At 41.2% G+C, this 13,160-nt stretch overlaps 2 protein-coding genes across 7 annotated transcripts in view; one reads left to right on the top strand and one right to left on the bottom strand.

Moving 5' to 3' along the window:
- DNAJC13 (DnaJ heat shock protein family (Hsp40) member C13) overlaps nt 1-11,218 on the top strand; it is a 100,534-nt gene extending 89,316 nt beyond the window's left edge. For 2 of the 3 annotated variants that reach the window (XM_039522906.1, XM_039522908.1), the window contains 6 exons: nt 966-1,139; nt 2,212-2,391; nt 3,069-3,209; nt 3,951-4,094; nt 5,148-5,247; nt 10,330-11,218. In XM_039522906.1, the coding sequence (XP_039378840.1) occupies nt 966-1,139; nt 2,212-2,391; nt 3,069-3,209; nt 3,951-4,094; nt 5,148-5,247; nt 10,330-10,427 (837 nt within the window). In that variant the 3' untranslated portion in view covers nt 10,428-11,218. The remainder of the gene's footprint in view (nt 1-965; nt 1,140-2,211; nt 2,392-3,068; nt 3,210-3,950; nt 4,095-5,147; nt 5,248-10,329) is intronic. The other variant, XM_039522907.1, reaches the window with a different exon arrangement.
- A 410-nt stretch (nt 11,219-11,628) lies between these two features.
- The window catches only part of ACAD11 (acyl-CoA dehydrogenase family member 11), a 56,480-nt gene continuing 54,948 nt past the window's right edge, over nt 11,629-13,160 (bottom strand). For all 4 annotated transcript variants that reach the window (XM_039522911.1, XM_039522913.1, XM_039522912.1 and 1 more), the window contains exon 20: nt 11,629-13,088. In XM_039522911.1, the coding sequence (XP_039378845.1) occupies nt 12,974-13,088 (115 nt within the window). In that variant the 3' untranslated portion in view covers nt 11,629-12,973. The remainder of the gene's footprint in view (nt 13,089-13,160) is intronic.

Consider the following 13,160-nt stretch of genomic DNA (forward strand, 5'->3'; position numbering starts at 1 on the left):
GAGATACTGGTTCTCCACTTGTAAGGTTAACTCCCTTCTCTTCATGTGCCAGTATATTTATGCCTATATCTGTAATTTTCACTCTATGCATCTGAAGAAGTGGGTTTTTAACCCATGAAAGCCTTTGCCCAAATAAATTTTAGTCTTTAAGGTGCCACTGGACTCCTCATTGTTTTTGTGGATCCAGACTAACACAGCTACCCCTCTGATACTAAAAATAATAGGACATTAGAATCTCTTCCACTGCCACTGCAATTCTAGTAATTTGTCAGAACTAAGTTTTCTGAGGGGAGACAATTGAGTAGTGTTAGGAAATAGCTTAACATAACACACCGTGCCCTGTAGAGTACGTGCTGTATGGTTTCACACTTTAAACTGTCAAACACACAAGAAGGAAAAATGCAATTGTTGGTTTCAATAAAAATCTGAACTGGAACTTTTCTACCAGTTCTGGTGTAAAGTTTCAAATATTTGAATGTCTTTCATAAAAGTTGAGATGATTTACTAAGAAATCAGGCTCATTAGATTATCCTCAGTTAATTCTAAACATAGAACTCAGTCTTCATCACACATGTTTAATTTCTTTTGTGACTAGTGTCCATCACTAGTATATTTGCATTCGCTGCAACTAGCTGAACCCACGGATTTACTTGAAAATGCCCACTCACCATACAGTACTTCCAAGTTCAGGATCTTGTTAGGAAAGAATCAGGTACCTAGTGTTTCTACAGTAAGTTACTGTAAAGAAATTACGGTATTGCTAACTTTGCTGAACAATTCCGTGTTGGATGTGTTTTAGGGAACAGAAAGCTGGTGTTATGCGAGTCTCCTTTAATGAAAAAACTTTAGTGAAATCATAGCTGTAATTGGTTGCAAGGTTTTAGTGATTTGCCTCTTTCCTGATAAGAGGGGTGACTTGTTGCTGAATTATATGGTAACTTCTGTTCCTCTCCAATTTTATATAGCTGCCTGAAGACTTTGCTGTGGTGTATGGTGAAGCAGAAGGTGAACTTTCTGTAGGGGGAGTCTTCTTAAGAATCTTTATTGCCCAGCCGGCCTGGGTTCTACGAAAACCTAGAGAATTTCTTATTGCACTGTTGGAAAAATTCACTGAACTGCTGGAGAAAAATAACCCCCATGTAAGAAGCCTTTGTAGCTCTGCTTTTAAAATTTGTGTTCAACATATAGTAAGGGCAAAGTTGGGCAAGTTTCCAAGCAATAATGTGAGATGCTAATTAGCATTTGGTTAACTTTGCTTCTGTCTTGCTGCTTGTATTTCTGCTTGCAGTGGTGGTGGCAGTTTCCTTTCCAACATAGAAATAGCTTTAAATCTTATTTCTGATTTTGTGCAAAAGCACTTAGATATGATGAAGCGCTTTAAAAATACTAGATAAGCAAACAATTAGAATTTGAATTTCTTAAATCAAGAGTCCCTATCTTTTTTGATTGCTGCTTTAAGTCCTATTGGAGCTTTAGCTCAGGGTATTGACTAGGGGAATGCAAATCCGAGAGAGTTCCGCAAACATTCTGTAACTCATGGCTTGCTTGGAGGAAAACTGCACCTGTCTAGCTCAACCTAACAGTACAAAAACTCACAGGAAAAGAAGCACTTGCCAACATATACTGCCACATTAAGAGCGGGTTAGAAATGGATGGTCAGTTTGTGCCACTGGCCTCCCATACTGCTATTGACCAGTAACATCACTGCTGAGCAAGGTTGCGTCCCCCAGCGCTCAGCTCAGCAGTATAAAAAGAATAATCCATTTTTAGCTTATTCACAGGATGAGCAAAATCATTAATTGTGCTTGAAACTATGAGGGAAGTCGGTGGTTCAGTGGTATCAAATTTGACTTTTTTTTAATAATTCCCTGGACACTGTCTGGAGGAACTCGGGTAGGCTGAAGCCCATCCTGGCTCAGTTACTTTTACTCTACTCATTCTGGTTTTTTAAATGAAGCAATGTATTGAGTGAGTTTATGCAAACTTGTGTTTTTTGTTAACGGAGATGTATTCTTCCCACCTCCGCGCGCGCCCCCCCCCCCCAATTTATTGGCTTTAAATCAGTGTAGAAATCAATCCATATCTGTAATACTTCATAACTTCTGACTTTCCACAGATCTGAAACAGCAAGTACTTGCACTGGGTTTCTTTAATGTTATAGCTAATTTTGACCTGAAAAATTAATAATTAATAATTTGTATGCTTTCACAGGGGGAAACATTAGAAACTGTAACAACGGCAACTGTGTGCCTCTTCAGCACTCAGCCTCAGCTAGCAGATCAAGTCCCACCACTCGGTCATCTCCCCAAGATTCTCCAGGCTCTAAATCACAAGAACAATGCTATTCCTAAAAGTGCTGTTCGTGTCATACACACACTGTCTGATAATGAGGTACCACATTTAAGATTTTCTTTCAGATGGAGTGTATGTACTAAGTGTATATGGTGTGTACGTTCATACCAACTTAGGGCTTGTTACCTGGCCCAACAAAGCACTCTAGAGGGGTGCGATTTATAGAGCGCTCTAACTGCCACACTTAGACCTGGCTGGCACACTCTAAAATGTACCTACTGTGTGGTAATGCAAGCCAGGTACCTTTGGAGTGTGCCACCAAGGTCTACACGGGGTAATTGGAGCACATGTTGACAGGCCCTTAATTACTTTTGTGGCGAATAAATCTTCAGAGAACTCTCGTAATAGCCATATTGGTTACCTACGTGGATATTTCACCCCCACATTCTTAAAACTAAGCCCACTTATCTTCTAACGATAGGTGGGTTTTTCTTCTGTGTTTGCTGTATTACTGTGGTTGATTGGTTAGTAAGTAGTTTTAATTCATCCTAATTATGGATAAAAGCAACCAGCAAACATCTGCTGCAACAGTTGGGGCCTGCTGCTACTATTGTGAAACATGCAAAGCTCCTCCAGGAAAATATGAAGGCGACAGTCAGATATCTGCAGTTTACCATCGCAGTAGATGTAGAAGTTACAATAGTACTCATGATTTGAATTTTAGATTAAAAATACAATCGATACAGTACAAATGCTTTTTCCTTCTCTACGTACAGCTTTGTGTTCGAGCAATGGCATCACTTGAGACCATTGGCCCTTTGATGAATGGAATGAAAAAGCGATTGGATACAATTGGTTTAGCCTGTGAAGCACTTAATCGAATGTTTCAAAAGGAGCAGAATGATTTAGTAGCCCAAGTAAGCAACCTGTTCTAAAGAAATGGTATAAGTACTTACTAATACTTCTCACACTCAGGTGTGCATTAGTTCAGGAGGTGTGCAAGAACTGTGTCCTGTGATTACTGACTACTTTAGAGTGCTAGATGGTGCTCACTTCTGTCTTATCTATTAACTTGTCTATTTTCCCATTGTCGGTCTAGTACTATTAAAAGTCCTGGTTTGATAAAGCTAGAATCTGAAGTCCCTCGCCCATAGCTCAGAACTGCAGAACAGGCTTCCCCATGCTCTTTGGACAACATACTTAGACTTTATTGTAAAGTCTCTAAGGTGAGCGAGTAGCTCATGACTTGCATTCTCCAACTTCTCTTCTGAGACAGTAGAGGGAAAAAAAAGGTGTCCGTAGGGCTTGCTTCATGGATGTGGACCAGGAGCACAACTGCCAACTCAGTTCATAATTGTCACCGAGTAGCTTAGTGTCTTCTGAGTTGAATTGACATCATTGCATTTTCTTTTTTTCCTGGCATTCTGCAGCAGTACTGACCTGTCTTCAGAAGTAGGTGTAATAGAGCAGTTTAGAGTATTGTGGATCTTCAAAAGAGAGATCCTGTTGTTTCAAAAAGACACACACAAAAAAAACTTTAGTGCAACAACTGTTCTAAAGCAGAGTGAAGTGAGCAATCAAACACTAGTAAAAGTCCATTCAGTTCAAATGTTCTCAGAGGCATTGTATTAAGTATCTTCAATAATTTTGCTTTGTAGGCTTTGAAAGCAGATTTGGTTCCATATCTCCTAAAATTGCTTGAAGGTGTTGGCCTAGAAAATTTGGAAAGCCCATCTGCCACAAAGGCTCAGATAGTTAAAACCTTGAAGTCTATGACTCGCAGCCTACAGTATGGAGAACAGGTAAGTACTTACTAACAATAGGGTGACCAGATGTCCCAATTTTTATAAGGACAGTCCCAATTTTGGGGGCTTTTTCTTATATAGGCTCCTATTACCCCCACCCCATGTCCCATTTTTCCCCACTTGCTGTCAAACAATGTTCTGAATCACTGGGCTTGAGAGAGCTTAATTATTATATACAGAGATACACTTTTGAGCCAATACACCTTAGAGCATGTCTCCCAGCCTAACCTTTATTGTAGTGCTTAAGCTGTGTCAACTAGTGGTCTGTTAAGTGGCAGAGTATCCCAGATTCACAGCTTTTAATGAGTCAGTCAGTCAATATCTTCCTATGAAGGGAAGATCAGGAGCAGAGGATGAGATTTGTAGGCCACCGGACAAACTATAGAAATAGTGTCTGAGAGGCCTAGAGTGCCAGTGAAGGCTGCTGATGTCTGAAAGTAGATAGGCAAGACTGATGCACAAGTGTTCTTGGAGCCTGTACTGCAGTGAGTATCTGGAGAACTGCAGCTTGAAAACTTTTTGGATTCTTGAAAATTCCTCTGCACAGAGAATGCTTTAGAGTTGAGACCTAAAAAATAAATTGTCCAAGTAACAGAGATTCCTCTGACCAGTTGAGATGGTGTGTACGTTCCCGCTCCCACAGCAATACTAAAATCAGAATCTTGTTCATACGTCCCTCTGGTTCAGTTAGTTCAGTTAGCCTCCTGCTACCATTGCTTCTGCTTTCCCTGTTAACCCACTGAATGGGTGAGGGAAGAAAAGCACTAGGGAGAAATTCAAGCTGTTCAATAGCACTAAATCTTCTTGGGATATCCATGCTTGTATATTCAGCCCCCACCTGAACAGTGACCAACTGTTTACCCTGTGTAATATTTGTGGTGTGGGGTTAGGATTGTGTATGCCTATTTGGATACTTAAGTGTTCATTTTTATAGATCTAGTCAATTTCTAAAAACTGACCTTACCACTATTAGTAAAGAGTGGAATGTTTCCATCCAGTTATTGTAAGCAGTTATTAAATGTAGACACTTACCAGCTCTTATTGTTATAGGTAAATGAAATCCTGTCTCGTTCATCTGTGTGGAGTGCCTTCAAAGATCAGAAACATGACTTGTTCATTTCTGAGACACAAACAGTAGGATACCTCACAGGTCAGCAACACTTATTTCAGATTAGAGTTGTAACCTTCACTTCACTGCTACTGTTTCAAATGAACCTTGAAATATGCCTGAATAGAGCTGAGATACTTGACTCATTGTTTAAAGGTGTGGTGGGTTTAGCTTTTATTTATCCTCCAAAGTTTTTTGCTGCCATCATGAAGTACTGTTGTTTTGAATTTTATACTGTTTGATCTCCTCTGCTGACATGGGTAGGCTATCTCTGTTGTTGTTAGCCCAAGGCTGGTATATACCTGAACATACATTTCTGAGGAATCAGTTACTGTGGTTTTTAGTGTTTAAAAATAAGTGTATTGGGCTTTGTAAGACTTCTTATACTTGCAGATTTTCCTACCAATAGCAAATAGTCCTCACAGTGCTCTGTGGTGGTACAGCTAAAGTTGTTACAGCTCCTGCTGGCTGTTGTACTTAAATATCACAGGCAAAGTTCTCATAAGTGCCTAAGTTCATTATGGCTTCATCACTTCTAGTGTGTGGATTCTATTCGCCATTTTTCAAATGGCATCATTTTTGTTCAAAAGCAAATTTAGCCTTTTTGTGACTTGGATTTATCAAGAAGCACCATGTTACTTGTTCACACTGTGCAAATATTTGATTAATTTATTGACTCATGAAAGCTCAAAATTATACTGAAGCAGCATACTTTTGTGGTAGGAAGAGCTCAAACTTGCATGGCTAGATTTTTCATTTTGATAAGGCATACTGTATTATACTGTGGTTTCCTTCATGGAGTCCAAAGCTAAACTTATTTTATTTAACAAACAATGAGTTAGTTCAGTTTTAGTTGATGATGTTTAACATTTCTACATAACCTACAAACTGTCCATAAGCTGTAACAGGTTTCTTCTCTTCTCTCCGATTGCTGATAAAAGCAACCTAGAACACTTATGAAATTTCTCCACTAAAATAAATTATTCAAAACTGAGGGAAAGGCCAAAAGGTTGATGTGGGATTTTAATTTTTAAGACTTCTGATTTTGGAGGCCTTCATTAAGCCTTTTCTTCTTAAGTCAAGTATGACTAAGCTTTTCCTCACAGTCCAGGGAACTTCCATGCCTCTCCCCAAATAAGCACAGAGTTAGTCACACCTTCTCTCTACGTGCATGTGGTCATCAACCCTCACTTGTGAAGTAATACTGACTAGATTATTCACACATGCGTAGAAAGGAAAGGCTCTGATATTTCTGATCATATTTCCAGATAAATCTCACTGAGCCCTTTTGGCTAATTGAGGTTAAGAATGTTACGGCCTAGGACAGGGGTTCTCAAACTGGGGGTCAGGACCCTCAGGGGATCACGAGGTTATTACATGGGGGATCACGAGCTGTCAACCTCCACCCCAAACCCCGCTTTGCCGCCAGCATTTATAATAGTGTTAAATATATTAAAAAGTGTTCTTAATTTATAAAGGGGGTCACACACAGGCTTGCTATGTGAAAGGGGTCACCAGTGCAAAAGGTTTGAGAGCCACTGGCCTAGGAGCAGATTCGTAGCATTGTTGGGCTGTAGGGTATACCATGATTTGAACAGGAGAAAACCACTAATTCGTGGTTTGTTTTGCCCTACATGAAAAGGGCAAAGCACTATTTAGTCACACCGCATGTTCAAGACTGTCTGGCTCAGGGGTAGGCAAACTTTTTTTTTTTGGCTTGAGGGCCACATCAGGTTTCTGAAATTGTATGGAAAGCCCCCCCCCCCCCGGGACCCCTGCCTCATCCACCCCTTCTGGTCTCTGTCCCCCTGCCAGCCCCTGGACTCCCTGCCCCATCCAACACCCACCCCTCCTTCCTGTCGTCCCCCCAGACCCCGCCCCATCCAACCACCCCTTCTCCTTGACTGCCCCAGACCCCCACTATCCCCTCGCCGCCCTATCCAACTCCTCCTCTCCTTGACTGCCCCCCCGGGACCCCTGCTCCCATTCAACCCCCCGTGTCCCACCCTCTGACTGCCCCGGCCCCTATCCACACCCCCGGCCCCTGACCACCACCCCGAACTCCCCTGCCCTCTCTCCGACCCACCCTACTCCCTGCCCCCTTACCGCGCTGCCTGAGCACCGGTGGCTGGCGGTGTGGCTGCACCAGGACAGGCAGCTGTGCTGCGCAGCACAGAGCACTGGGTCAGGCCCCAGCTCAGCAGCTGCGCTGCCCCAGGAGCTCGCTCCTGCACTGCCCAGAGCATTGTGCTGGCAGCGCAGTGAGCTGAGGCTGCAGGGGGAGGGGCGCTGGGGGTGAGCCTCCTGGGCCAGGAGCTCAGGGGCTGGACAGGACGGTCCCGCGGGCTGTAGTTTGCCCACTTCTGGTCTAGCTGTTTCCTACTCCATTTCTTTTGGTAAATAGTCTCTGCTTTCTTTCGGCTCTCAGCAAGACGTCAGAGCCAATGTGCTTAGTTCCATGCATTGGTAGACTTCCTGCTGATGGATTCATTGCTCTTTTGCTAATTTTTGCTGAGTAGAGTCCCACAGTATTTTATATGCTTCAGCTCTGTGGGGGGTGGGAGGGACCCAAACCATTTATATTCTTAATTACCAGACTTTCTGGACAAGTAACCTCTCTATGCCTTTGTTTGTTGCATTGGGCGATTTCTTAAATGACAGGGATGAGGCTAAATTCCTTATGCTTGTAAAGTGCTTTCTGATCATAGGAGGGAAGACACTGTAGAAATGATGATCTAACCGTAAACTGAGCATTTCTCTATACTTGGTGCTTGTCTACACTTAGATTGCTGTAGCACTTTGTGAAGATGCTATCTACCTGTGCTGACACGGGAGAGCTTCTCCCATTGGTGTAGATACTCCACCTTTCCAAGAGGCAGTAGCTATGTCGACAGGAGAAATCCTCTTGTCGGAATAGCACTGTCTACACTGGGAGTTTGGTCGGATTAACTGCGTTGCTCACAGGTGTGGATTTTCCGCACCTCTGAGTGATGTGGTTAGTCATGTAAATCTGTAGGGTAGACCTGGGCTGACTGTATTCTGCCTTCTCTTTGCTTCAAACTGCTTCGCTGTCTGCCCTTCCCTTACAACCTCCCTTGCTTATTTCTCTTTCTCTCAGGTGTCTCTTCTCCTTCCCTTCTAACTGGTAGCAGTCCCCTTCACCTCAGAAGTGGGCTTTAGATGTGCTCTGCCAGGCAGCTTGCTAACGTCTGTGTAGCTCTCTAATGCAGGTAGATATCATTTTGCTAAATGCATGTTCCATTCACTGCATTCCTGGTAACTGACGTATATGCTCTTTTAGATGCATGCTATACACTAGAAGCAAGTGTGTAGTCTCCTCAAAATATTGCACAGGGGTGCAGAATACTATACAGACTGTTAAACTGCTGCAATTGTACTTACAACTTTTGGAACTTGCTCCTCCTAGAAGATACCTTGCTGAATGATGATCTAAACATATAGACTAAACCATTCCTGAAAGAATTTATTGGAATATTCTTTCGGGGGAAAAGATTCACGGAACAAGTGAATTGGATTAGTATGTTGAATCTGTTAGGGGTCTCAGATGATTTTGAGTCCAGTCCACTGCTTTGTGCCGGTAGGCTAAGGTATATCTCCACCAATTGGTTTGTGAAACACGTATACCTTGCATATATACAGTCATGGAGTTAAGCTTTATTCAGAAATCCCTAAGTAGCAGGTTGCCAAAAATTAACTTTTTCTTCATGGCCAAGTGTTTTTTTACATGGCTCTTCATAAACTTGGAAGGTGTTGTGCTTTTTGGTTTCCTCATGGCACACGTTTGCCTTTTTCTTCTGAAATGTAAAACAGCGTGGCTGTCAGCGTGCTGTAAGGAAACACTTACATTTCGACAGTAGAACTTTAGAGTTCAATATTTATGTAGGAGATGGGAAATTAAATGGATACGTTCATTGATGATTTAAGTGTGACAAGTTCTAACTCTCTGAATAGAGGGTAACAAAGCCATATAACTTCTAAAACAAAGGGGTTCTGTAAGATTTTTTGTTTTGAAAAAGCCCCATGGATCCTTGCATGTCCCCTGCGTGTCTGGGGTTCCAGCTTTCACTGCCCGTCTGGGGTTCCAGCCGCCCGTGGTCCTGCCAGCCAGGGTGCAGGCCTCCAGCCCTGCTCAGCCCACTGCCAGCCTGGGGTACCGGCAGCCAGCCCAGGGTTCTGCTCCTGGCCTCGTCCCAGGGCTCTGCAGCCCTTATCAAAAATTAAACTATTTAGCTTAAAAACTTGAAAACTAAAACTTTGTATATTACAATAATCATTAAATGTATGTTTCATCAAACCTATGTATTTGTTAACAAAGTAGCTGCACTTACATGCCTGTGCTTAATTTGCGTTTTTGATGATTTACCTTCTTAAAATCTCGCATGTTCATGCACCCCAGGTTAAGAACCACTTGCACTAAACTGATGAGATCTGCATTTTAATTTTAAGTGAAGCTTCTTAAACATTTTAAAAACCTTATTTACTTTTCCATACAACAATTTAGTTATAGAATATAGACTTAGAGAGAGAGACCTTCTAAAAACATTGAAATGTATCACCAGTACGCGAAACCTTAAATTAGAGTGAATAAATGAAGACTCGGCACACCACTGCTGAAAGGTTGCCGACCCTGGGTTATAAATTATCTGCATACTAGTTATCATTAGGTCACTTTATTTTGTCAGCTTCTCTTCCATTTGTCTGGAATTGATTTGTCAGGGTTTTTTGGTTTGTCCCTTGTTGTCTAGTGGTACTCAGCACATTAGATTAATTAAACTTCAGACTCTCAAATATATGAACATGCCACCCCAAACCCTAGGCACCTCTGTTTCCTTAAGCACAAATCCTAGGAATTTCCTAGTTCTCATACTACAGCTATAAATGAGATTTAGCCTCAATTCCTGATGGCAAGTCTTAAAAATAAAAGCCATAAAACAGATGGTCTCCTTATTAAGGTTAACAAAACTATAAGGTCAATCAAACTGTCTCAGTATTGTCAAAGATGACAATTTTAACAAGGGTGATTCTGAATAAATATACAGAACAGCCATTTGATTATATTAAAACTAATTATCAATATTTTTCTCTTCTCTCCCCTCCCACCAGGGCCTGGAGTTGCTGGCTACCTTACTGCAGGAACGACATCATCTGTAATGCCCAGTGTACCACCCCCTGTAGACAATGAATTGGGAGATACCAGCTAAGGGATTTGAAATACCCATGAAAGACTTTTAAAGGCAGATTGGCCAGTGATGAGGAACAGCACTTTCCTCCGTCTGATGCTTTGAAATGAACTCCTACTGCCTTTCCAGTTGTTTCCTGACAGTGTTATTCCTTTTTCTATGAATATATTTTTTTTAGGGAAAAAAGTCAGTGGGTCTGTCACATTATAACATAAGCACTCTAAGGATCAGCCCAAATGGGTACACAAGAATTTTTTTCTTGTTGTACGTAAGCACATTGTGTTCCTTTCTATTTGTTTACAAGACTGTGAATCAAACAACTTTTTCCTAACTTTTATATTTTATGAATTAGCATGACTGGAGTTGAACTACAGTCTAGAAGAACTGGGCTAAGTCACCTGACCTCCCCCCCGCCCCCCCCCATCCCCACTAACAGGGCATTTTCCTCCTCTGCTCCAAGTCCTGACATGATCATTCTCATTGAACATGACTTACTAGAGGTTTGTCCCTGCACTGGTTCACTGATGTCCGTAATCATTAACATTATCTTCCTGAGATCAAACCGCATTAGACACTTGTATGTATAACTGGCTTTACCAAATTGAAAACACTTCAGCAAGAAAAAAAAAAGTAAAAAAAAAGTCAACCTGGTATGTAAGAACCTAGTGTAATTGTGAAATGTTCTATACATTATCCAGTATATAAAAGCTTTCTATATTGAATGTACATTATACAGATCACTCATATGTACATAAAATTTTAAAAATAAAGGGAATTGAGAGCCTTGTTACTGAGACAAAGCTGTTCTTTTAGTGGAATGTTTCTTTCTTTCTTGGAAATAGTTAGAATTCTAGAGCAGCCAGCAAGAGAGAGGTGTTCTTGAGTGATGGAAAAATGTAATGAAGAAATTTGTGTATTCTAAGTATTATCACCTAGCAAATGTCTGACAAAGGAGAAAGTCCTATACCCTGGACACAAACTAGAGAAAATTCCAGAGTAATGTGTAAACACTCAGATAGTAACATACTCTAACTTTTATAAATGCAGGTAGAGGTGTAAAAACTGACCATATTCTTCCATTTCTGGTATTTAATAGAACAGATATTTCTAGTGCGTGCTGGTGGAATGCAATAATCAGCCAATCTCCAAGGAAAGAGTCCAGAAAATATTAAGCAGGCGTCTATTAGAGCAACTCGGATAAATAATGCAGCGCAAGTCAAAATTATATTGCCCCTTTGATCTTTTAATTATACAAAAAAGTACTGGGTCACCCCCGCCTGGAGTGGTGGAGATGTAGTCCAATACACAGCTAAACACTGCTAATAGCTGAGGTTATGCATAATGTTAACAACATTGACCTTCCATATTCATTAAGTTCAGCTGGGTAAAGTCATTCTTATGGCCATAACTAACAGATGGATGAAATTTTACCTTTGTCCGTAAACGTGTGCACATGAGGAAAGAATCTGTCCTTTAATATTCAGTGGTATGATTTTGCTGAGGTCACAGTCTGGTCTACTGAAGACACATGCCATTGGCATAGGGGATGGCTACCTCTACACTACAAGCTTGGGTATGATCCCTCTGCCTGTGCATAGACTCATCAAGCTAGCAGAATATAAATAGCAGTGTATGCTTAATAGCATGAGTAGCAGCAGTGGAGGCTTTGCTCAGCTTTGCTGAATAAATACCCACATTCTGGTCTGAGTTTGTGTGGCCTGCAACACTTGCTCCCTAACTAATAGTTCCTTCTAAAACTTGATATGTTAATAAGTGATGCATAGTAAAAATCAATATTCAATGTCAAATATGATGCCTGTCTGTCACTACACTGCTGAAGAGCTGCAGAAAGTGTTTCTTTAGAACCGGCTAGAATCTGAGAGCAAGCAAAAGCTTTGTCTTGTTTCCTTAATTCCTCCCACAACTCCTGCCGACTTGACTTTACACAAGGTATAGACAGTTATTACTTGTCTGTGGTGGGCTGGATCATTTGGTAGATTTAAGGCATTTTTGGCTTGTGGTATGAGCAACACTTGTCCAAGATTTTTTGCCTTTAGGAAAGATCTAGAAGAAATGGAGTCTCCCTAAACACTGTTGATCCTTTAGCAAAGCAGCAGCATTGGACTGTTGGGGGAGAAATCTTTTATTCAGACTTATTCAATGCATTAGTGACACTTTAAATCTTAAACAGTAAACTGCAAGCTTTAGCTGGATGCAGTGCCCTATAAACAGACAGCTTCACAGAGGCCTGGACTGAGAGAACATCAGTGACATAAGAACAACTAAGGGCTTGATAAAGTAACCTTTCAGGTCACTAGCTGGAAGATTAACTGGAAAAATGTTATTTAACAGCTTAGGACACAAGTACCTCTAAGCAAAACAAATTCAAGTTACCCTTGAACTATTAAACTTATCAGTAAAGAATGTAGAAAATTAACATTTTGGTAAATATTAAAAATATAGATAATTTCAGTTCAAATACCCTGAGTGTTGCCCTTCCCTCCAAGTCATTCAGAGGTGTTCCTCATAAAACAGCAGTAATGCTCTTGTACAATTAGACTAAACTTTTACATCTTTGAGGTCAGTTGCTTGGCTTGGTCCTGTAGTTCCAGTTTTGCAATTGCTGAGAGGTGAACTTCATCAGGCCCATCAGCTATTCGCAGGGTCCGAATAAAGGCAAACCTGTGTAAGAAGTTGTTCTGAAATTAGTGTGGATTCTAGAGCCTCCAGGGCCAGCACTTAATCGTGTGGCTT

The sequence above is a fragment of the Mauremys reevesii genome, linkage group 2 (genome assembly GCF_016161935.1).
Source record: "Mauremys reevesii isolate NIE-2019 linkage group 2, ASM1616193v1, whole genome shotgun sequence".
In the NCBI taxonomy this organism is placed as follows: domain Eukaryota; kingdom Metazoa; phylum Chordata; order Testudines; family Geoemydidae; genus Mauremys; species Mauremys reevesii.